General features: G+C 39.6%; 1 protein-coding gene across 3 annotated transcripts in view; it reads right to left on the reverse strand.

The window, feature by feature from the left end:
• nphp3 (nephronophthisis 3) overlaps window positions 1-24,210 on the reverse strand; it is a 68,784-nt gene that overhangs the window by 24,445 nt on the left and 20,129 nt on the right. For all 3 annotated transcript variants that reach the window (XM_041183420.1, XM_041183418.1, XM_041183419.1), the window contains exons 7-18: window positions 23,281-23,441; window positions 20,014-20,170; window positions 17,062-17,136; window positions 16,722-16,901; window positions 14,774-14,877; window positions 14,030-14,144; window positions 12,991-13,134; window positions 11,826-11,923; window positions 9,944-10,046; window positions 6,433-6,515; window positions 2,853-2,991; window positions 764-928 (exon numbers count right to left, since the gene is read on the reverse strand). In XM_041183420.1, coding sequence (XP_041039354.1) covers window positions 764-928; window positions 2,853-2,991; window positions 6,433-6,515; window positions 9,944-10,046; window positions 11,826-11,923; window positions 12,991-13,134; window positions 14,030-14,144; window positions 14,774-14,877; window positions 16,722-16,901; window positions 17,062-17,136; window positions 20,014-20,170; window positions 23,281-23,441 — 1,524 coding nt within the window. The remainder of the gene's footprint in view (window positions 1-763; window positions 929-2,852; window positions 2,992-6,432; window positions 6,516-9,943; window positions 10,047-11,825; window positions 11,924-12,990; window positions 13,135-14,029; window positions 14,145-14,773; window positions 14,878-16,721; window positions 16,902-17,061; window positions 17,137-20,013; window positions 20,171-23,280; window positions 23,442-24,210) is intronic.

Raw genomic sequence — 24,210 nt, forward strand, 5'->3', positions numbered from 1 at the left:
CTCAAACAACAGGGTGAAAACATAGGGAAAGGAGCCACTTGGTATCAGCATTGACTCAGTGGTAGCACACTCTCATTTCCGAGTCAGGTTGTAGGTTCAAACCCCACTCCAGAGACTTGGGCACACAATCTCAGCTGACGATCCAGCAGAGTACTGAGGGGGCACTATAATGTTGGAGGTGGCATCTTCTGGATTAAATTTAGGTCCTATCAACCCTTGCAGGTGGACTTAAAATAACCTGTGGAATTATTCAAAGAAGGGTGGAGGTGGACCACCTGGTGCCGTGGCCAACTTGAGTCCCTGAAAAATTTCACTAAATAGAAACTGTTTAATTACTTACTTATCTCATTACATGTTTGTGGGATCTTGCTGTGCACAAATTGGCTGTCATGTTTTGTTATGTTACAACAACAACTTCATTGGCTGTGCACAAATTTGAGATATCCTAAGATTGTGAACAGTTCTACATAAATTCAAATAGTTTCTTTCCCAACAAGGGATTATTCCAAGTGCTCATAACTAACAGTATTTACCACAAAGCAGCTGTTTATTTCCCAGTTAATCAGCTGTTATCAAATCTGTCGTTAAGATGTGGGAGCGCTTATGAAACCCAGAAATTGGTTTTGTGAACTTGATGTTTTCCTAATTTGGAAAATTCTACTCAGCCCTGTCAACGTTATACAAAATGCTATAGCTAAGTCTCTGCATGCCTTAATCTTGAGGAAGTGACAGGTTAATGCAATTTGAGAGAAAGTAATCTTACCTGGAGATGCTGAAACTTCAGCAGTCCACAGCTGTATGTTATCACACATGTGCACTGCAAGCTATAAAGAAGAGAGGCTAACACAGGCCAGGAAAGTTCTGGGCAAATCTCCAACAGTTCGCCTTCACTCACACCATTGTGACTTACGTGGACTAAACAGAGAATCTGAAAAGGAATTAAAACACAGATGTTAGAAAATACGTACACAGACTAATTTAGAACACAAGAAACTTTTATAACAATCTCGTTTGATAACATCCATCTGGTTTAATATAATTTAAGTACAATAGTTATTTTTAAAAACTTAAATATGTACTTTAAGAACTCAAAACTTGTTGGTAACACATGTAACTTCCTCACACTCACGAGCAAACAGTCACAGAGTTTTACGGCACAGAAAGAGGCCATTCAGCCCGTGTCTGCACAGGAGCTTTGGTTTGCATTTTCCTCAACCAAATAGGCAATACAATACATAATTGTTTTAAATAATGTAAACAATTAAATGGGTTGTAATTGAACATAAAATACCAGGTGCACACTGCTTTTCCGTCTCCAGTGATATTTCAAATTAACAATATATTTTCCTCTTTGTAAGAAATGAAGGCTTAATTCCCTAAATTGCAAGAGATTTGGCATCCTAAATCAGACCAGTGGATCTTGAAGTGGTTTTGGTTAAAAGCAAACCCAAATCCATTACCAGGAACAAAAGAACCCAGCCATTTATGACACTGTTGTTAATAATGTTCTGTTTGCACATCTCAAGAAACTAAATTGTAACTTTAAAATGGCATAAGCGCTGAAAATGGAGGCAGCAAGACTTGCACGTAAAGGCTCTATGAAAATACCAAAATTGCAAATTTAGCCACAAGGCAAGCAGCCCACATTAGGGCATACAAGGGGCAGAATTTTGCCCTTGTCAGGCGGGGGCGATTGGGAAGCCAACCGCCGGTCATGATCAGGGCCGGACCGTGATTTCACGCTGGCAGGTCAATTAGGGCTCAGTGCTGCCGGTGTGGTGGTGAGGAGGGGGGAGGGTGAGAGGGCAAGTTTGCGTGTGCATGCTGAAAAAGCTCCCTGAGGCACAGAGCTGCCTCAGGGAAATGAAGAGCTTTGAACATTAAAAATAAAGATTTTTAAAATGTTATAAAACATGTCCCTTCGTGTGACTCTGTCACATGAGCAGGGAAATGCTACTAATGAAATGTTAACATTTTTATTTTATTTTTAATTACTGTTGGAAACCTCATCCCGCCTGTGGATGAGGTTTCCCAAAAAACGCAAAGGCCACTTGGCCTTTTCGCCTGGTCACCAACCATAAGGTTGGATGGGCAGTGAAAAATTTCTTTTAGTTATAACTTTAATGACCTTAATAGGCCGTTTAATTGTTGGCGGGCGCTGCCAACTCCCACGTGTACCTGCCAACTGAAATATTGTGTGAGTGAGCAATGATGTTGGGATGCTCGCCCAACGTCATCACGTCAATTTACGCTCGGTCGGGTCGGGCACACCCAACAAGCATTATATTCAGGCCAAGGTGTTTGGCAGCCAACCTACCATTCTTTGTATCCTGGGAAGCTTCCGGCTACATTGCATAGTAACTAGCTCTAAGATGCAAACCAGTTTCTGGGGATAAGTACATTTCATCCTTTTATATTGATTGCTACAATGTGCTTTTGGAAGCTGGCTCGCAAATCGTGACAGTATATAGTCACCCTACTGCATCTGAAGACACTGTATGATAAAACATTATTGAAGTGTTCCACATGGTGGATTTCAGATAAATCTTCACTGATTGCTTGCCTGCCATTACTTTACACACTGCAGCTATTAACATTCTGAAGTATTCGAAATGAAAATTACACAGTTATTAAAATATACGCAGTCCTATTAATAACACATTGTGGTTCTCCATAAATTACCATTTTATTCTGATAATTAATTTGTTTCAGTTACTTTTACATTCTAATTTAATGCCAGGAAACCTTGCCTTTTCGTTCTGCAACTTTTTTTTTAAGCTTGCAACAATCTATTCTCTTCTCTGAATTAAAATATACAGACTATTGCTAAAATTTCCTGTATATTTTCTCACCTCTCTCATCAGCTGTCTGTCCCCATCAGTCGGCAGAGATTGTTGTACAGATTGTAGTACAAGCCTGTATAAAGACACCGTATCCTGACACTGAAAACACTGCTGCAGAATATCGTCGATACCTCCCAGGCCTTTGACACTGAACAAAGACAAACACAGTTTACCTCAGTATCAGCACTATTTCAGTATTTAAATAGGTTGAGCTTTTCCTGAACTGGGAATAAAGTGCAGCGCATTCTCTTTCATCAGAACAACTCTGGGAGCCACACAAAGTGTATGGTACACAGAATGTGATGATGCACAATGATCCTGGACCAAATACAACACTAAAGAATTTTATTACGGATTACTTGAATGCTTAGTGCTAAATTTGTATTTGGGTCCAATAGCTGTAAGAGCTGTGCAATAGAAGGCGTAGGACTATCGCAAGTAGAAAGTGCCACTTAAAAACAAAACACCAAGGGGGCAGAAATAAAACATACTTTTCAAAATGTTACAGTTGCTAAATTATATTGACTCAGATCTTGCGTTGGGAATAACGATGAGACTGTCAATGATCACCATTATTTTGAAGTAAATAGGATAGCAATTTCTGGATTCTTCACATGCAAAGTTACATGAAGAATTTCCTTTTTTATTCATTAACTAGATGTGGGCACCTAGTTAATGACAAGGCCAGCACATATTTATTGCCCACTGCTATCTGTTCTTGAGAAGCTAGTGGATAAGCCTTTCAGGGGGCAGCTAAGAATCAACCACATTGTTGTGGGTCTGGAGTTAAATAAGGACCAGACAAGGTAAGGATGGCAAATTTCCTTCCCTATAGGATATGAGTGCACCAGATGATTTTTTTTTAAAAACAACAATCCAGATGTTTCCTTGTCACCATTACTGACACTAGTTTTTATTCCAGGTTTATTGAATTCATTGAATTTTAATTCTCCAGGTGGCATGATAGGATTTGAAATCATGTCTCTGGGTCATTAGTACAGGCTTTTAGATTACTGTCCAGTAACATAACCACTATGCTCTGTACCACTATCAGGAAGCTGCTTTCCAAATTGTCCTGCTCCTCCACAAGCTTTGGCTGCACCAGTACCTCGCCAAGGGACTCAGCATTAATAAAGTGTGTGGATTTCTGGTATTTACCCACTAAACATGCCAGTGAACCATTAGGGCTTGTGTATTCACAGTTAGGTGACTTTTTTTTTAAACAACACAATTTATCTCAATTACTCCCAAACAACCACTCTGGCACTGAAAATTAACTTTTACAAGTTTGGAGTCTCATTCCTTCATATTTAATTATTGTTGAAAGAAGAAAGACTTGCATTTATATCACGCTTTTCACAACCACTGAATATCTTAAGGTGCTTTAACAGCCAAAGAAGTCTAATTGTTGTTGTAATGTAGAAATGGATTTTTTAAAAATGAAAATAAACTTTGCTTTCCTTTTTGTTTCTTTTATATATTTCCCATAATCCCATCTTTCTTTCTCTTACTTTATTTTCCATTCTAGACATGACTGAGCATTGAGTTAAATATTTTATTTTATACTTCCTGGCATAGAATCCATGGCCTAAATCTCCGTTTACTGTCGAAACACTGTGTCTAACGTGGATCAGTCAGAAAACCACGCACTTACCTGGTTATGTTTAAAAGGATCTGACTTCTGACGTAACATCCAGAAGACCTCCCTCAGCACAGGAATCAACATAGAGATCTGCAAAGAGCATCAGCGCAGGAGAAACACCCACTTTTTACGGCATTGGCTGTCATATGGTCAGTTTAAATGTCCAGTTTGAATGTTGATGAATGGGTGAATGGATGAATGGGTGTAAGTAGGTTAAGTGGATGAGGTGGGTAGGGTGGATAAGCAAGTAAGCAGACAAGATAGGTAAGCGGGTGAGGTGGGTAAGTGAGTACGCGAGTACATGAGTAAGTGGGTAGGAGGTGGGGGCGGGTAAGTGAGTGAGGTAAGGTGGATGATTGGGTGAGGTGGTTGAGGGTGAGGTGAGAAGTGAGTAGGGTGGGTGGGGTAGATAGGTGGTGAGGTGGGGGGAATGGAAAAGTGGGTGAAGTGGATAATTAATAAGGTGGGAAAGTGGGTAGAAGGTAGGTAGGTAGTCGATCGGGAGAGTAGGGTTGGAGGGTTGGTTGGGTGATCAGTAGATAGTCGGGTGGTCGGGAGGGTAGCTGAGTGATCAGAGGGTTGTCGGGGGTACTTGGGGGCTGGTCGGGAGAGTAGTCGGGTGGTTTAGCGGGTAGTCACGTCAGTCTGGGCGGTGCTCCTCAGGCCAGGTCGGGGGTAGGATGGTCGGGGAGACAATCAGGGGGTCAGTGTGAGTGATTGTTGTGGAGTTACCCAGAAGATAGACTAGTTTGAACATTTCCTGCGTAGCTATTCAGTAAGTCCCACGGAACTGTTCCAAGCCTCTGACTTTAACTTAGAGTTGGACACACTCACTAAGGGTCCCAGGAAGCAGGGGAATTGACTACTGGAAGTTTCAATTTCCTGGGCAATTCCCACATAGTTCAACACATCAGGACTTGCACAGTTTCCCGAAGTGCATCTCAGGAATACGTCAAGTCTCCGATCATACGGAGACTGGAGGATTTGGCCCTATGTCTTAGCGAAGATCTTTCAATCTGATTTTTTGAGACACACCACTGCTCACTCTGCCCACATACACCACAGATCCCCTGTAGAGGGAACTTCACTGAAAAGGATATCTAATGACTCATAAGTTGCCACTCAAAAGCCCACAAAGTTTCTGTGGGAAGATGTAAGCGTGGTGAATGGTGAGCACCATCCATTTGTAACTGACCAAAAAGTTTGGGCCATTATGTCCATACTGCATCACATAGAGCGAACAAAGCTCAAGTTAATGAGGTAAAAGGCATGCATGACCAAGATTAAAACTGAAAACCCTGCCTATATTTACAAAATATTTACAGCAGAGCAACAGGCCATATTACTCCACCAGCCTCCTTCCACCACATTTTCGTCTAACCCCATTAGCATAGCCTTCTCTCCCATTCCCCTTCTGCGTTTATCTAGCTTCCTCTTGAATGCATCTATGCTATTCATCTCAACTACTCCCTGTAGTGGCAAGTTCCACATTCTAGCCACCCTTTGGGTAGACAAGTTTCTCCTGAATTCCTGTTTGGATTTATTAATCGCCATCTTACATTTATGCACTAGTGCTGGTCTTGTCCACAAGTGGAAACCTCTTTGCTACATCAGCCCTTTCAAACCCTTTTATAACTTTGAAAAACTCAACAGGTCACCCACCCAGCCTGTTCTAACTTGTCTGATAGTTATAACCTCTCATTTTCTGGTATTATTCTAGGCATTCATATTTGCAACTTCTCCTGTGCCCCTATATCCTTTTCCTCCACACTCGAGTATGTCCCCAGTACGCTAAACAAAGTTCTATGCAGGATTAGAATACCTCCTCAATTTAAAAATGTTTGCAGTAGAATCGCTCACTTATACAAGAACAATTCGTGGAAAACACTTTCCAAGACAAACACAAAAAACCCACAATCGATAAACATGCAAATAAGTGCCTCTCACCTTGTGATCATTTTGCCCAGAAGTGTAACATATAGTGCATTGCATGTTGTCGCAGATCTGCAATGTTTCTCCAGCTTCTTCTCCTACAATTCATTAATGACATTCAAACACAAGTAAGCAAACATTTCATTTCCTCACCAATTTTATCCGCTCTTCCCCAAAAAGTATGGTTTCTCATGAACCAGTTATCCTTGGTTATATCAGCCAGGTGCACGTGCAACCCTAGACAACAAATGTCAGTCGCTTGAGCAGAGCAGCTGTTCCGTCGAGTCCAACTGTGCCCTTGCTGCTCCCACAAACGTAAACTACAGCACTGAGCAGTGCTCACAATGCTGCTCTGAGTGAAAGCAGTCAACTCTAGAAAGACCAGGGATCAAACCTGGACTTTCCTGATCCCGATGACTCTCATACTATCTGAATAAACTTTCTGAGCAATTGGAAAATTCCAAGCAAACGTTTCTAACAAAAACAAAGTTTCAATCTATTTTGACTTGAAAATTATCCATTTAATTAAATCGTCAGAGTTGGAATTCTGAGCAGGAGTTTGAAGTTAGCAGGAAAAAAAGCAGTGGTTCTTTTGAGATTGGGTATGCAGCCAGGCAGAAATCTGGAGTGGAGAAAGGAAGGAGTTATTTATCAATATATTAGATGAAAGCATTCGTTGCACAAGGATGTGGAAGGTTTAAGCAAGCAATGGTCTGTGAATACTGCCACATTTCCAAGAGTTAAGCAGTGCAGACAGGCCTACAATTGTGAAAATTGTTAAAGAAAGAAGGACTTGCATTTATTTAGCACCTTTCACAACCATGTCCCAAAGCAATTCATGGCCAATTAAGTGATTCTGAATTGTAGTCATTGTTGACATGTAGGAAAAGTGGCAGCCAATTTGTGCACAGCAAGCTCCCACAAACAGCAATGTGATAATGACAAGACAATCTGTTTATGTGATGTTGATTGAGGGATGAATATTGGCCAGGATACAGGTGATAAGTCCCCTGCTCTTCTTCAAAATGGTGCCACGGGGTCTGTTAACATCTAGGGGGCAGACGGAAACAAAGGTGGCAGGAATTGGGATGCAATGCACTGTCAGATCATATCTGGACTACAGTGTCTGTTCTATTGCCACACCACAAAAAGAACATACAGTTACAAAGAGGTATAAGCTTGATCCCTCATGGAGGTCAGCTATGAGGAAAGATTGGAGAAGCTGAAGACTCAAAAATAAGGTATATTTTTGGGACGGGGGAGAACACATCGTCAAAGTATATAAAATGTTAAGCACGTTCCTTTTTACCTCTCCACCACACTTCCTAAATTCTCTATCCTTTCTTCAGCCTGAATTCCAATATCCATATTTGTAAAAGAAACCATCGATGCAAATTTGTCACAAATTTGTCTTCAGTCCTTCACCAGAGGGTAATGTGTATTTTTAGCAGGCCCCAGCTGCTGTATCCTGCGGCCAATTATCTGCTCCCACTTTCCAACCAAGTAATGAATCTGGGTGAGCCTCTGGGGAGTATTATATAAATGAAACAATGGCACTAAGACTGGCAGGGCCTCCATATCCCTGATCGATCCAGGTATGCTGCCCACTACACCATTCCCATGCACCCCTCACCTCCTTCGGACCCACCCCCCATGTCTATGTATTTATTGGACAGTTCCAGCAACTCAGGGGTTTGGATTACTAGTGAATCCCATTTCCCTCTACTGCCCTAAAGAGAGGTCACCCACTGCTCACCTTCTACACTATCGCTGTGTCCTGAACTGCCTGGTACTGCTGCTTTGGTAACCACATTCTGGAGAGTACAATCCAGAAACAATTCAGTGGTTCAGTCAGGAAGCACAAAATTGATTCCTACCTAAAGAACCTTAGTTACTCAGACAGGCTGAAAGGCTTAGGTCAATTTACTTCAGAGCAGCATAGACTTAGAGATGGACTTCAGTTCCGAAGAAGAGTCATTTCGGACTCGAAATGTTAATTCTGTTTCTCTCTCCACAGATGCTGCCATACCTGCTGAGTTTTTCCAGCACTTTTTTTTATTTCAGATCCCCAGCATCTGCAGTATTTTGCTTTTATTTTAGACTTAGAGATGGCCTGATTGGGAGGTATATAAAGTAATGAAAGGGACTGCAACCCCAATGAGACATTATTTCAGTTTGAAGGGCCAGGGGATATGTTAAAACTGTACAAAAGTAGGAACAGGCCAGATGTTGCTGTGTGTCCTGATTTTCTGCATGCCTTCAAGAGGGAGCTAGACCAGTTCCTGATTGGGGGGGGAGATTCCATTATACAGTAAGTGGGCTAACAGATAATATACACCTTGTTTTTTTTTTCATTCATGGGATGTGGGCTTTGCTGGCTGGGCCAGCATTTATTGCCCATCCCTAGTTGCCCTTGAGAAAGTTGTAAGGCAGCTCACCACCACTGAGTGGCTTGCTAGGCCATTTCAGAGGGCATTTAAGAGTCAACCTCACTGCTGTGGGTCTGCAGTCACATGTAGGCCAGACCCCCAGGTAAGGAAGGCAGATTTCCTTCCCAAAAGGACATTAGTGAACCAAATGGGTTTTTACAGCAATCAACATGGTTATCATTAGACTTGTGATTTCAGATTTTTATTGAATTCAAATACCACCATCTGCCGTGGCGTGATTCGAACCTGCATGGTCAGACTGATCTCCTGGATTGGTTTGGATTGCCCAAGGAATCAGAGAGGATCTTCCTCCCTTTATAAGCCCTGTTTTTCTTTTTTTGCCTCTCCAAGGAGATTACATAGCTATGGGGAGGGTACCAAGTGTCTAGTCATGATGTTCCGGCCATTATGAGTGTGAGGCAGGCTTGCTGGCTTCCTGTCATTGTCTGCGGCCACCTTGATGAGGTTTGAAGAGTTTAAATGCTCTTCAAGCAGAGATCCTCTGCTCAAAAAAACTCAATTCTAAACGCAAATGTGCTGCTGCTGGATTCAAGGAGGATCCCTGATGGCTCCCATATTATCTCCAGACAGTGAGAATTCCCCACACTGACTTTCCTGTACATTTGATTTTAAAATATAGATGTGAAGACTGTAACCAACTAGCATCAAATTCCCTCAAATATCAAACTCCAAATGCTATACGTCACACAAATATTAACTGTAGATTAATAAAAACACTCCTGCTCATTTATATTTTGAAGCTGATCTCCACACTACTCTGACCTGGCCTCTGATATTCAGCTAGCCTCTCTGCTCAAATCTCTTCCTTTTAAATGCTGCTGAAAGAATTCAATTTATTAAGAATGCATTTCTTCATTCTTTTGATAGGTAGTGTGTGCAGATCTACAAAATGATCAAAGTTTATATTTTACAGGTCATAAATTCCAACTACAATTTGTAAATTCTTCAGTTCATATAAACATAAATGTTAAAACAGAGGTCATATTGCATTTAGGATTCATTATTTCTTAACTTCAAGGTGCAAGGAAAAAGAATGTAGACAAAATCTTGGCTACTTTGGGCACTGGAATACAAACCTGTTCCCTTGTCAATTTCATATCAGCTTTGCAACATTCCACATTAATCAGAGTCTTGACATCCTTTGGGCTCAGTGGATCAAGATGTAGTGTTGGCCACAACCTGATTGAAACAAAATTGTTAGGTGGATTCAATTATTTTACTTCACCTTCTGATGAACAAGTACCAAATATCACAGTCTCTCACCATATCCTTTTTAATCACCTCGTGTTACATACAGGAAAGAGAAAGGTCATTGCCCAACTAGTCTATGCCAATGTTTATGCTCTACTCAAGCCTCCACTCACCCTCCTCATCTATCACCCTCTATTTCCTTTCCCTTCATATGCTTATCTAACTTCCCCTCAAATGCATCTATACTAATCACCTCAAACCTGTGATTGCATGTTTCATATTCGCACCACTCTCTGGGTAAAAAAATTTCTTCTGAATTCTCTATCTGATTACTTTGCGATTATCTTACATTGATAGCCTCTCATTTGCTCTTCAAGTAGAAACATTGTCTCTGTGCCTACTCTACCACAACCTTTCATAATTTTAAATTGTAGCTAAAGCCACAGTGAACAGTGATGTGGAGGTGGCTGGTGAGGAGATTCAATAGAGAAAACGGATGGTTGACACTGTCAAAGTAAGTAGGGAGTTAAGAAGTAGAATATGGTAAACCATGACAACAGTGGCAAAGGACTTTGATGGTTCTGTGGGAGGGTTAGGAATTGGATCTGGGAGGACTCCAACAGGCAATGGTGAGATAGAGAAGTGCAAAGTTGACCAACAGTGATGTGTTCAAGGGAAGTCAAGTTGGAAATAAGACTGTAGTTAGAGAGAGCACAGGAGTTGCTGGTGGGCTTTTTAGGTAGAGGATTAATGATGACACTTTTGAAAGGGGTGGAGTGTGCCAAGAGGTTCAGAAAAGGTTGACAACATCCGCAAACTTACGACCAAGGAGAGGTGGTTACAAGTGACAAGTGTTGAAGGAATGGTGGTTTGCCCTGATGAGAAGCTGTGGACTGCAGCAAATGAAAGCCAAGTTGGAAGAATATGGGGCATGGTTAAGGAGAGGAAGTCAAGTTGATAGCCTCAACATTGGAGACAAAGAACTCATTTAAATCTTCACATTTAGTATTAAAACTGAGGATAAAAGGTACAGGATGGAAATTGGCAGAGGCTGCCTCTATTCTTAACAAAAATAAAAATACCTGGAAAAACTCAGCAGGTCTGATAGCATCTGCGGAGAGGAACACAGTTAACGTTTCGAGTTGGTATGACTTCAACAGAACTAAGGAAAATAGAAGAGAGGTGAAATATAAGCTGGTTTGGGTTGGGGGGTGGTGTTAGGGAAGTACAGCTGGATAGAGGGCTAGTGGTAGGTGGAGATAGCCAAAAGATGTCATAGACAAAAGGACAAAGAGGTGTTGAAGGTGATGATATTATCTAAGGAACGTGTAATAGGTGACATTAAGGGTAGAAAGCAGGACAAGCAAGGTACAGATAGCCCTAGTGAGGGTGGGGTGGGGGGAAAGGGATCGAAAGGCTCTACATGTCCCACCCCCCCTTAAACCAGCTTATATTTCACCTCTCTTCTATTTTTCCTTAGTTCTGCTGAAGAGTCATATGGACTCGAAACGTTAACTGTGTTCCTCTCCCCAGATGTTCTCAGACCTGCTGAGTTTTTCCAGGTATTTTTATTTTTGTTTTGTCAATCCATAATGTATATGAATACAACTTAACTCGCTAGTCCGCAGAAAACAAACAGTTAATCAAATACAAAACACGAAAATAAAGACAGTAATGTACTGTGTGAGGTTAAATTACTCAATAAAGTGTTACAAAGTTCCATTTAAAATAAAAGACACAAACTCTACAAAACATTCAGTTACTAACCTCCATGCTTGGGGGCAAGTTTCCACATTTACAGAAACAATTACCCTCACGTTGACAGGCAGTGGATCAATCAACCATTTCATGTGCCGTTCAGATTGCTAGAAGTACATAAATGCAACAATGATTTTACAATTGATAAAGCACCATTTCGTAATGCACCAAGTGCATAATCCTTAGCTCAAACTTAACTGTAAGATTGTTCTGGTTAAGAAAAAGGTCAATAATGATGGACCCCGCTTTAAGGCACCAAGAAATTCCAAACAGATCAATGCACAAAATATATTGTGGGTGATGCCCTGAATTAGTAATTATTTTGAAGTAATAATGTACTAAAAAAGCATCACAAGCATCATTGAACACACAGCACACAGAATTATATTCGGCCAAAATTTGCTGACATGAATCATTGTATCCCGTTTAGCACATTTGTGCATGTTTAGATGTTAACAAGTTTTTGCCCACAGTGCGAGCTGATAACGATGCAGTGAGGGATACAATGCATCAGGGCCCTTGATGAACAACAAGACAAACAGTGCATCTCCTTAAGCAATGAGATTTAAGAATGGAGAAATAAACAGAGGAAGAACTGAGAAGGAAATTTGAGTGGGTGAATTCAATGCCGAAACAGATACAGAAAGAGAAATAAAGAGAAGGAAAGAAAGATCGGACTGAGACAGAGTGAAAGGTCCAGAAAGCTGGTTAAAAAACTGACATTTTTAAAATCTAAAGTAATTCACAACCTGAAGGAACAGGATTCCTATTTACTTTCTGAGCAAGAGGGATTGATTGGCAATTAACAATTATCACTTAACTAAAAAAGTACTCCATTATTAATTACTAGACTTAACTTTCTGTGGCAAGTTTAATTGGTAACTAATGTACAAATTCAGTAACTTCATGAAACTCGTGGGGAAGTTAAGCACGACATGCCACTTTCGTGAAGTGGTGGAAATCAGCAACCTGTGGTGATTCGGTGCTCACAAGGTATCATTTACTTGCCATAGGTGGCTAGATCATTTACAGTCATTTTTTCAGTAAAACATGGTCCCTTACCTTTAAATAAATCTATTAATTACAGTGTTAGAACTGAGCATACAAAAATTATCCATTACTCAAGTGTAAAAAAGGTTAAAATTATGTTGAGGGCTTCTAGTCACATTCGTACCTCAATCTGATCGATGGAGTCGATGATTATGATGATACTACCTTGGTGACGTGCAGATAGTTTCTCCAGCCATCGAGGAAACTCTTCCAGTAGCTTATTTGGATCCAGTGCTAGGGCAGACATGGACCACGAATGCTGTAACAGCTGGAAGTGAACAAAGAAAAAAACTCGTGCATTATTACAGGCTACATTTTTCAAGGTTGCACTGTGGCATGAAGCCTTGCTCTACAGGAGAACAGCCTGAAGAATTGACTACTGACGTGAGCACACCTGATCTGCAGAGCCCCAGACCTTCTGATCAATCAAATTATTTAGCAGAAAACCCATGATTCTACGATCTGCACTGCTTTCGAAAGGGCTTCATGCCAGGAGCACAACCTTGCAAAATTTATCCTTCAATGAATAAAGACCATCCTTTGGGTGTGCATTTCATTTAGAAGCAATGCCCTTTCATTTGTTCATTTAATTTGTAATGTCACAAAAGATGTGAAAACCACAGAGGGAGATTATTTACACTTTCAGCAATGTAAATAACTTTCTATCTGTGCCCTGATTGTTTTTCAGCTCCATTTTTCCTGATGATGAAACACTGTTGTAACCCTAATACATTGGGATGCTCACAGTCAAAGTTCAGTTACAAACTCAAACAAACAAAACTGGCATTATATTAATGAGCTAATGATAAATGCAAAACTTGTTAATGCAAAAAAACATACAAGCTACAGAGTGACATATTTACCCAAATCTGGTACAAAGCTCTTGAACAGAGAATATTGTAAAACAATGTTTTCTCAAAGTTGAGGAAGCCATTGGTTTTGTTGCAAAACATTTCTGATGAAGGCGTTTACAAGGTTTGCCCATTCAGCATTCATTTGAACTGCAGACTGTTCTCAACTCAAAGTTACTTAACTCAAATTATCTGCTAACTCAACACAAGGTTCAGGTGAAAGGGAGTGGATCTCTAATCAATACCTAGTTCCATTTTCTTCCATTTCTTAAATGCCATTCAGAGTTACAGTAGAAGTATCCAATTCTCTACCTTTACAGTGAGTCGTTTTATTATTAGTGCTGGCTCAGAGCTGGTAGACAGAGGCCTTCCCACAAAGTGATATAAAATTAAGGCATTTGGGGAACACTTTTGCTGGTGTTCAATCCTATAACAACAAAAGACAACGAAAATAGCAAATGAAAAACTTAAAGCTCAATATTATAGGTCATGTCCCCTTCATCTACCCTGTATTTACAAAAGGGAGTAAAGAGGAGGCAGCTAATCTGTGTATTATCTAAACATTCTAGACTGGGAACATAATAGGTAGTATGCCTTTCTCTTTGGTTTTAAGGGTCACAGTATGACTGTATCTTTTCAGGGTAAGTGGAATATAAAAACTGTTAATCTATTCCTTTTAGCTACATGTTCAGAAATGTAGAAGCAAAATACCATAGATGCTGGAAATCTGAATTAAAAATGAAAAATCAATGACCTGATAACTCTGTTCTCTCTCCACAGATGCTGCTTGGCCTGCTGAGTATTTCCACCATTTTCTGTTTTTATTTCAGAACTGTGAACTTGTTTTGTTCCACAGAATATTAAAAAAGCTTATCAATTTTCAAAAATTAAAAGTTAGTCAAGTATGAAAAGTTTTCATTTCCAATTTAGTAGCCCTTCCACCCACCCCCACCACTTTCTAAATAAAATAATAAAGTTTACAATCATCTGGTTAGAGGATACAAGATATATTAAAGGAAATATAAATATTTTATGAATATTAAAATATGAACGTACCATTTAGATAACAAGAGAGATTTGCCAGACCCTGGACCACCTGACACGAGAAGCGGAGGTATAGGTGCAGGAGCTGTCACCAAATCATTCAGCCGGTCATAATACTAAAAGCAAGTTACAACAAAGAGTAAAGTGCATTGTTTCATGCTAGCTGAATTTCAGTTTACACATCTGTGCTTTTAAGTTTTTTTTGTTTCTGAAAATTATTACAAATGAATGAAAAGTATAAACCAATGTATACATTAGATGAACAGTTATATCATTAAACCTTCAGGCCCATGGGATTATATCTACAGCAAGACAAAATGCTATTTCATTGAAAACCTGTATAGTAAGATTTGTTTTACCTCTCTATAGATCTTAATCATTCATATTTTACATATTTACAGAAAATAAGTTTTCAACTGAATTACAATTATTGCATATATTAACAATAGAAAAGGATATGCAAAGATTAAAGAATTCACCACAATTTGACAATGATTTGTGTGTAGTAAAATAATATACCTGCTTTGACAAATAAATTTACAATTTATTAGATAGTGCACAGAATAAATCCTCCCCAATTATGTATAATTAATGACAATCTCCAAAATGCTAACAAAAATAACTGAATATACTATCTAAATAGGTCTTTGGGAGAGCAGTGCAATTTAAATAAAGCTTATGCACACTTGCGATTGGAATTACACCTCATTAATAGTTTGCTCGTGTGCTCACAAAAAATGTTAGAAATGCCATCTTAAGATACCAGACTAAAATGAAAAGGATGAGCTTCTTTGACATGGTAACTATTAAATGTATCTCAGATTCATATTTATGATAGTTAAAAATGGCATGGATTTAAAAAAAAAGGCACAACCTAAAATTTGTTGAACAATCTGACATTTAAAATAATTTCATAATGTAACCTACTGCACATTTTTGTTTGGGTAGGTTAATTCACCTCTCTACACCTCTGGACTGATGGCCCTGCTTTATCCTGGTTTCCCAAGCAAAATAAAATTTGGACCCAGGGGCAGTGAGAGCAAATCCACAGCACAAACTTGTAAGTAATTTGATATAAAATGGTTTAAAAAGAATTGTAGTCTCATTTAAGAGAGGACGGCAACGATAGCCAAGTATATTTAAATATTGAGGTCTTTACAAGGAAGGTAATCCATTTTATACCCAGTCCAGCGGGCACTGGGTGACACCATGTGGGTTGAAATTATGCTGTGATACTAATAATGTAAAGGTAATTGTGTTCGTATGAAATTCCTTTGTCTTCTATCTTAAGTAAAGATATTAAGCCAATACTTGATAGTGTTGGCTGAATGATCAATCATCTCATGCTTTTTGTGGGATCTTACTGTGCATTAAATAGCTGTCGTTTTTGTCAATAATGCTATTACTGCATTTCAAATTTATTCAACACACATGAAGCACTTTGGGGCCAAGAGGCTTAATATTTCACATCAATATGCTAACACGTTTGTTATTTATATTGTCCATGAGTGGGTTACATACACACCTATTCACCAAAATAAAATTCGGACCCAGGGGTAGTGCTAGGAGCCCAAGTGAACATGACAAGTTTCAACCCAATCCACATCAGACAACACACTAACAGCGACCTGGTTTGGGTACCCGCACTCTGATAATGCACAGACTTGAAAATCACAATGGTTTAATAATGAATACTCTCCACAGGGTACAAATGTAGTGCCACATAAAGGCAATCTCCCACATTGCATCTATCCCCTGCTATTTAACCTTTATATTGTAAATGAGGGAATTATTCCAATCAGCTGCAGGGTGATCCCTTATTTTGATGACCACAAGCTTCACTTTTATTCCATTTTAAATCACAATTTATATGCTGCCATATGTTTCTAACTCTTTGTATTTCACTGCATTGGTTATGTGATTTAATAAAGAGTTATCATGAACATAAAGCAAGAAATACCTTCTCAAATCCCAATTCACAGGTTGATCCAACTGCTGCTTGAAAAGCTTCCAACTGTTCCTGCTCATCATGCATATCCCATATTGCATCTCCAAAGTCCTCCTCTTCCCAGTTGGTGGAATCATCCTCAATTCCAGAATCTTTGTTGTCAAGATCTGTGCTGTCCCAACCCAGCAATTCCTAGACCAAGGAACAAAGATTTTAATAAAGACGGGCTCCTTCTCACAGTCAACATTGCTGCTGTGGAAGACTAATGATAATGAAAAGCAGACTGATGCACTTCAGAATGTGAAGAAAATTCTGCATTCACTAAGTCAATAGGTTTTGATCTGTACAGCACCTGTTTAATGATCCTTTCTATTTGGGAAAAAACTTTTTTTGCTCCCTCCTCTGCACTTCCATCATGCTCAACGATCTAAAAGAAAAGACAAGAAAATCTTGATACTTTAGTAAATAAATGATAATTAAAGGCATGTGCAAATTTGTGTATCTAGACTTTTAGTAAGCCTTGACAAGGTGCTACATAGAGAGCTACAACGCAACGTTGAATTTTATGAGTCAGGCAACATCGATGGGAAAACAGCAGTCGATGCTTCAAGCTGTTGGCCCTTCACAGACACAGCCTGACCTGGTAAGTGTTTCCAGCTTTTTCTTTTTTTCCAGCTTCTGCAGAATTTTACTCACTTTTTTTTATTGAGTTTTGTGGGATTGGCAAGCAGATTTTAGTTTGGATAAGGGACTGCTTGCATTCCCATCCACAGTTGGTAGTCATTAAAATTAATTATTCTGCACAGAGGCCAGTTTCTAATCGTGTCGATGTCAGAAATCGGTTTGTCATTTTGTCAACAAATTAGATGAAGGCGTTGAGGGAAACTATGCACAACTTTGAGGTGAACAACAATTTGTATTGATATAGCACATTTAACATTGAAAACTTTCTGCCATAATTCAAGAAAGTGTCATCGTACACAAGGAGACAAGCAAAAGGAAGAAAGGTTAGGAGAGATGAGCAGAAAGCTTGTTTTAAGGAGGAGCTTAAAAGAGAAGAGGGGTTTAAGGAAGGAGTTCATGATTGCGAAGCTTAGATTGCTGAACTCATAGCTAATGGTGGTATAAAAAGGGAAAAAGGGGGTATGCATAAGAAACAAGTGTCAGGGGCTTGAAGAGTTCTAGTTGGGGAGTAGGCATTGTAGGTCTGGGGAGTGCAGAGGTAGAGTTGTGCTAGGCCATGGGGAAATTTGAACATGAGACTGAGAATTTTAAATTGGAGTGTTTCAGCAACTGGGAAGCATAGTGGGTTAACAAGGGCAGGAGTGATGTGTGTGTGTGTGCGGGTGTGTGCGGGTGTGTGCGGGGGTGTGTGTGTGTGAGAGAGAGACAAGGATTGTTGAGGTAGGAGTGCAAAGATGTGATGTCACAAGGTGGAAATATGCAGTCATTGTGATAGAGAGGATATACCCTCAGGCAAGGGCAATTCCAAGCATGTACACACCATGCAAGGCTGTATGCTCACAGCTACTGAGCAAAAGGAGGACTTGGGGGTAATAGTGCATGTTATTGAAAAATACATGACCAATGCCTTACCGGTTTTGCAACATTGAATATGGTAATTAGGACGTATTGCCAGAACAATTAAATATAAGTTATTTGTATTCAGTGCCAGGATGGGACAGACTCGATGGACTAGTTGGTCTTTTCCTGTCACTTTTCATATGTTTGTAAATGTGCATTTAACACAAACGCATGTAAGCCATGTTTTCACATAGGTGCTAACCATGCTTCCAACAATTTCTGATATAAAAACAGTGAAATCGTGTATGTTGGAATTATGCTGCATGTAGAAATCAACCAGGTCTCAGAGAAGCTGCTTATAACTAGAACTAGCAAACCCAAAGATGTGCTTGCAATTTTCACGAATCAGAACACTCCCAGAGTCATTCCTACTGTATATTTATGTATATTAACTTGTATTACTGGATAATTATACTTAGGAATATACATTTCTTTAGAAAATGCATACCATAAATTCACTTGGACTGCATCAAAGCACAAATGTTTGAGTGTTATTTTAGACAAATGAAAATTGAATGTAAAGTACAGATGCCAGTTTCTCCAATCTTAGTAACACAGCTGCAATTTTCAAGTTCCAAAATGAATTTAAGAAAGAATATCTAACTAACTGAACATACCAAATTGCTTTATCTATTTCACCTATGCAGTTACTTTGAACATCACAATTAGTCTCTTTGAACTACTTGTTTCTCTGCCATTTCCTCTCTGATGCCTGTACGTCTAACAGTGTGTACGCAACCTCAACACAAGTGCAGGTCGTAAACAATATTTCTATCATCTGTCCTTAACAAAGAAGGAATTCAAAACTGCGCTTAAAAAAAAATCACACATTTTATAAAATATTTTATAATGTTTTTATAAAGACAAATAGTTAGAATTGTTGATAAGCCAACAGATAATGCAGTTTGTGTTTTATTGTGGTCAACCAGGACTTCTCTATGCATGAAGCTTGTCTAAATGAACCAACATCGAGACAAGCCAGATAGTACATATATAGGGCAATTCTGTCCATGTTTCACCGTCCTTGCATTTAAAAAGTTTAGAAAGGTCAAAACCTAAGGTTTTGTTTCTCCTTGTCTTCCTTCCTTTACTGGAGGCAGTAACACAAGGAGTGCAGCTCCATGGAGATTTTATCCTCAATGCCTCCATGTATGAATCCTATGTAGTGTCAGTTGAATGCTTCATTGCAGTGGGAATACATGAAGGGCATCACAGCTAAATCTCAACCTGTCCCCACCAATGTTCCCTAAAATCCTGTTTGCAGTGCACGGTCCCTTTAAGATGTGCACATGGTTGGATGCGTTCCAATCATAAAGGGAGCATTGCTTGTGCACAACTGTTTATACATGGCTGATCGCTGCACAGCCATGCACTTGCACAGTTTAGAGAGAATATTGGTTCCCATTCGCACAGCGATTAATGGATAAAATATAAACGTCTCCCCATTTGGAGACATAGATGCTGGTTACAGCACCTACTGCTGCCCAGGCTGATACGTTAAACCAAAAGGTCAAAATTCATCCCAGTTGGCAATCTGATACAATCATCACCATTGTTCCTCATCTTCAAAACCAAAAAAATCAAAACTGCAGCTGTGTATTGTAACTGAGAGTAATAGCAGGAAATTTCAAAATGACATCATGTACTGAATAAGTTAAAAAGGCGAAAGCAGAATGAAGGACAAGCATCCTCAATTATTGCAAATATTTCCATATGCTACCTTTGCTTTCTGGGAGTGGTTTGCATCAGATACTCTGTCAATCATGTGGATTGCTAAATCGGAACTGTCACTGCTCTCCTCCAATCTGTGGTATATTATCAAAGATCTGGTCTCACCATTCTTCAGGAAACTTTCTTCACAGTCTTCTTCCATACACCTTACATTAAACACAAAAATGCTGGGTTACTTATGAGAGCTGGTAACAATGAATATCTCTCAGCACTGTGTATCCATAACCTTAGAATATTCCTTTTGGGTTGAATTCAAATAATAGGCATGGAATTATTCTTACAAACAGTAACATCTGAAGGCTGTTATATTTTTTACTGGTGTAGTCACACTACACACAAAGATTTCATTTAACAAGTAAGGAAATCTGTGACCTGGGATTTTCACCATAATTTGAATTCTTATCAAAATAAGCCCAAATTCTGTCTTTCTCTTACATGTTGTGGAGGGTGATGAACAATGAAAAATGACCACTCTCCACTCAGGGAAAATTACACAGTCTAAAAACATGAAACAAAAACAGAAAATGCTGGAAAAACTCAGCAGGTCTAACAGCATCTGTGGAGAGAAAGACAAAGCTAATGTTTTGAGTCTGTATGACTCTTCTTCTCCTCTTCTAAAAACATGTTTAACATTCAGGTTCTACTTATTCTGCTACATAATACAGACAAAACACTGGAGACTGTACAATTGCAAGAAATGACTAAACTATGTAAACTGCAAAAACAAAAACACAAGTGGGCTTATACTGAATGAGTATTTTCCCTTTTCAATGGTTCTTGACATGTGTAATGGTTGCATCAAGAAATGAGACAATAAATAGCATCATTTGCAACTTCTTAATTACATCACAAGACTGGTAAATAGAAATTTTCTTTATTCATTTACAGGATGTGGGTGTTGCTCGCTAGGCCAGCATCTATTGCCCATCCGTAACTACGCTTCAGAAAGTGGCTGTGAGCTGTCTTCTTGAACCACTGCAGTCCATGTGGGGTAGATACACCTACAGTGCTGTTAGCGAAGGAGTTCCAGGATTTTGATCCAGCAACAGTGAAGGAACAGCGATATATTTCCAAGTCAAGCTGGTATGTGGCTTGGTGGTGTTCCCATGTATCTGCTGCTCTTGTTCTTCCTGATGGTCACAGTTGCGGGTTTGGAAGGTGCTGCCTAAGGAGCCTTGGTGAGTTTCTGTAGTGCATCTTGTGGATGGTACACACTGTTACCGCCATGAGTCAGTGGTGGAGGGAGTGGATGTTTGTGGATGGGGTGCCAATCAAGTGGGCTGCCTTGTCCTGAATGGTGTCGAGCTTCTTGAGTGTTCTTGGAGCTGCTCTCATTCAGGCAAGCGGAGAGTATTCCATCACACTCCTGATTTGTGCCTTGTAGATGGTGGACAGGCTTTGGGGAGTCAGGAGGTGAGTTACCCAACACAGGATTCCTAGTCTCTGACCTGCCCTTGTAGCCACAGTATTTATATGGCAGGTCCAGTTCAGTTTCTTGTAACCACCTCCTGCCGCCTCCCCCTACCATGTTGATAGTTCCTAAATGTACTGAAAACTGCAAAATGCTGTTGCTTTGACTATGTGAAGGAATACAAAATATATACACACATACAGACCACTACATACAAGGTTACAGTACTGTAGCATAATGGTTATGTTATTGGATTAGTAAGCCAGAGGCCCAAACCAATAATCCAGGCAGCTGGGAATTTAAATTCAGTTCATTAAATAAATCTGGAATTTAGTAATGGTGACCATGAACCTACTGAATTATTGTAAAAAGCCACCTGGTTCACTAACATCCTTTACGGAAGTAAATCTGCCTGTCCGTAACTCCAGACCCACAGTCACGCAGTTCCTAAGTGTACTGAAAAATGCAAAAAAGCTGTTGATTTGAATATGTGTCGGAATAAATAATATATACATTCAGACCACTACATACCACTGCCCCTAAAATGGCCTGGCAAGCCATTCAGTTGTATTCAAGGCAGCGGCTCATCACCATCTTCGCAAGGGCAATAAATTTTGCCCTTATCAGTGATACCCACATCTAGCGATACTTTCTGAAAAAACCATATGGGCTTAAGCCCACATGTAGCCTTTAGGTGAAGCAATGTTATAGGGTGGGGAATAATTTGACCAGGGCACATAAATGTAACTCAGTCCCCACTTTAAAGTCATACATTCTGTTTTTATTTTTATATCTTTGGAATATGAAGTCCTATGTCCATAGCTGTAATTAAAACTGCCCACGTGAACTTATAAGGTCATATTAATCCTCTCGCACCATAAGTGGCATTGAGCTGCCTTCACACAAGTGCCACAAGATTAAGTAATAACATACAATGATGTTTTTGAACTGCTAATTAAATTTAGGTTGGCATGAATACTCTCTCTGACCTCCCCTGCTCCACGCCCTTCACCTTTAGACCAGAGCATGTGTGTGCACACACAGACAAGTCTCTCCCTTTTTCCCTAAATAGTACACAATGTAAATTCTATTCAATAAAGCTTTTGGAACCTGCCCTCTTGCTTTTCAAAAGCACTTGAAGAAAGGTTACTGATCTATTGATGCTTGAAGCTGAAGAAAAATATTCCATCAATGCAGTTGACGGACCAATAATGATCCCTATCAGGAAATTTAGGAACTCTGCACATAGTCAGACTGCACTATCAAAATTTAGCTCCCAAATTCACTACTCTGGATAGAAAAAATATTTAAGCCCCAGCCCACTCTTTTGAGAAAGGCAAAGCCTTTCAAATGAAATTGTTAATAAAGGCATTAAGACTGTCAAAGAATTCAATGGATTTTTTTATGTTGTGAAAATGTAATTTTTGTAAGTATTTTTGTTTAAACCTTGTTTTTGATGTTAGAAATTTCAGTTGCTGAGAGGAAAAACTAATGAAAAAGGAAAAAAAAAATCAGAAAGCGTTATGAGCAATTTGTAAATACAACATAGGAATTTATAATAGTAAATATTGTTATAAAAATGTGGCAGAACATAACTGGAAGACAAGAATCAGTGGTATTCTCATACAAATATTGAATATTAAATATGCTTATATCGATTTCCTGTCCGCATTACCTCAACAGGGGTTTCAAACCTTAAAATAAATGTGACAATGCCTTTGTTAACAACACCAAAATATTTTATTGATACCAAGAGGAATTTAGTAAGAGGGAGCTAAGCATTCATATGAGAACAGGCGCAATCACAATTTCTACTCTATATTATGAGTGCTGAAATCTCCTTACCGAGGCAAAGTAGAACCTAGAAGGAAAATACACAAGGAGCTTTTCTCAATCTCTCGCCTCCTCTCTGCTATGTACTGATTTGAACACTCCACTGGGAATCGTACTATAAGGAAAAAGTGCCCAAGGCACTCACACGTCATTTGCAGCTTCGGTAAGTACTCCTACAAGAAAAAAGACAACACACGTTATAATAAAATCAAAACTTCAAACCAGAAAGAAAGCAGTAAAATTGATGGCACTCATTTGATGATTTGTAAAACTGCAAAATTTAATCCTTGAGTGAGGATGACTCTCACACGGAACAAAACCATCAGCCATTTACTCTTGCCATCATTATTGCTTTGCTTCTGGCATATGAAATAAAGGCCATCTTCTGAAGTGGTATTCTGCGACTCCAGAGGTAGGCAAGCCCTAATGAGTATACTTTGGAGGAATTGCCAATAGTATTTTTGTGTCCTCTGGAGGTCCCCAGCATCACAGATGCCAGTCTTCAGCCAATTCGATTCACTCCACGTGATATCAAGAAACGGTTGAAGGCACTGGATACACCAAAGGCTATGGGCCCTGACAATATTCCAGCAATAGTACTGAAGGCCTGTGCTCCAGAACTTGCTGTGCCCCAAGCCAAGCTATTTCAGTACAGCTGCAACACTGGCACCTACCCGGCTATGTGAAAAATTGCCCAGGCATGTCCTTTACACAAAAAGGACAAATCCAACCCAGCCAGTCTACTCTCGATCATCAGTAAAGTAATGGAAGGGGTCATCAACACTGCTATCATGCGGCACTTGCTTAGCAATAACCTGCTCACTGACACCCGGTTTGGGTTCCGCCAGGGCTACTCAGATCCTGACCTCATTACAGCCTTGGTTCAAACATGGACAAAACAGCTGAACTCCCGAGGTGAGGTGAGAGTAATTGCCCTTGATA

The sequence above is a fragment of the Carcharodon carcharias genome, chromosome 3 (assembly GCF_017639515.1).
Source record: "Carcharodon carcharias isolate sCarCar2 chromosome 3, sCarCar2.pri, whole genome shotgun sequence".
Lineage (NCBI taxonomy): Eukaryota > Metazoa > Chordata > Chondrichthyes > Lamniformes > Lamnidae > Carcharodon > Carcharodon carcharias.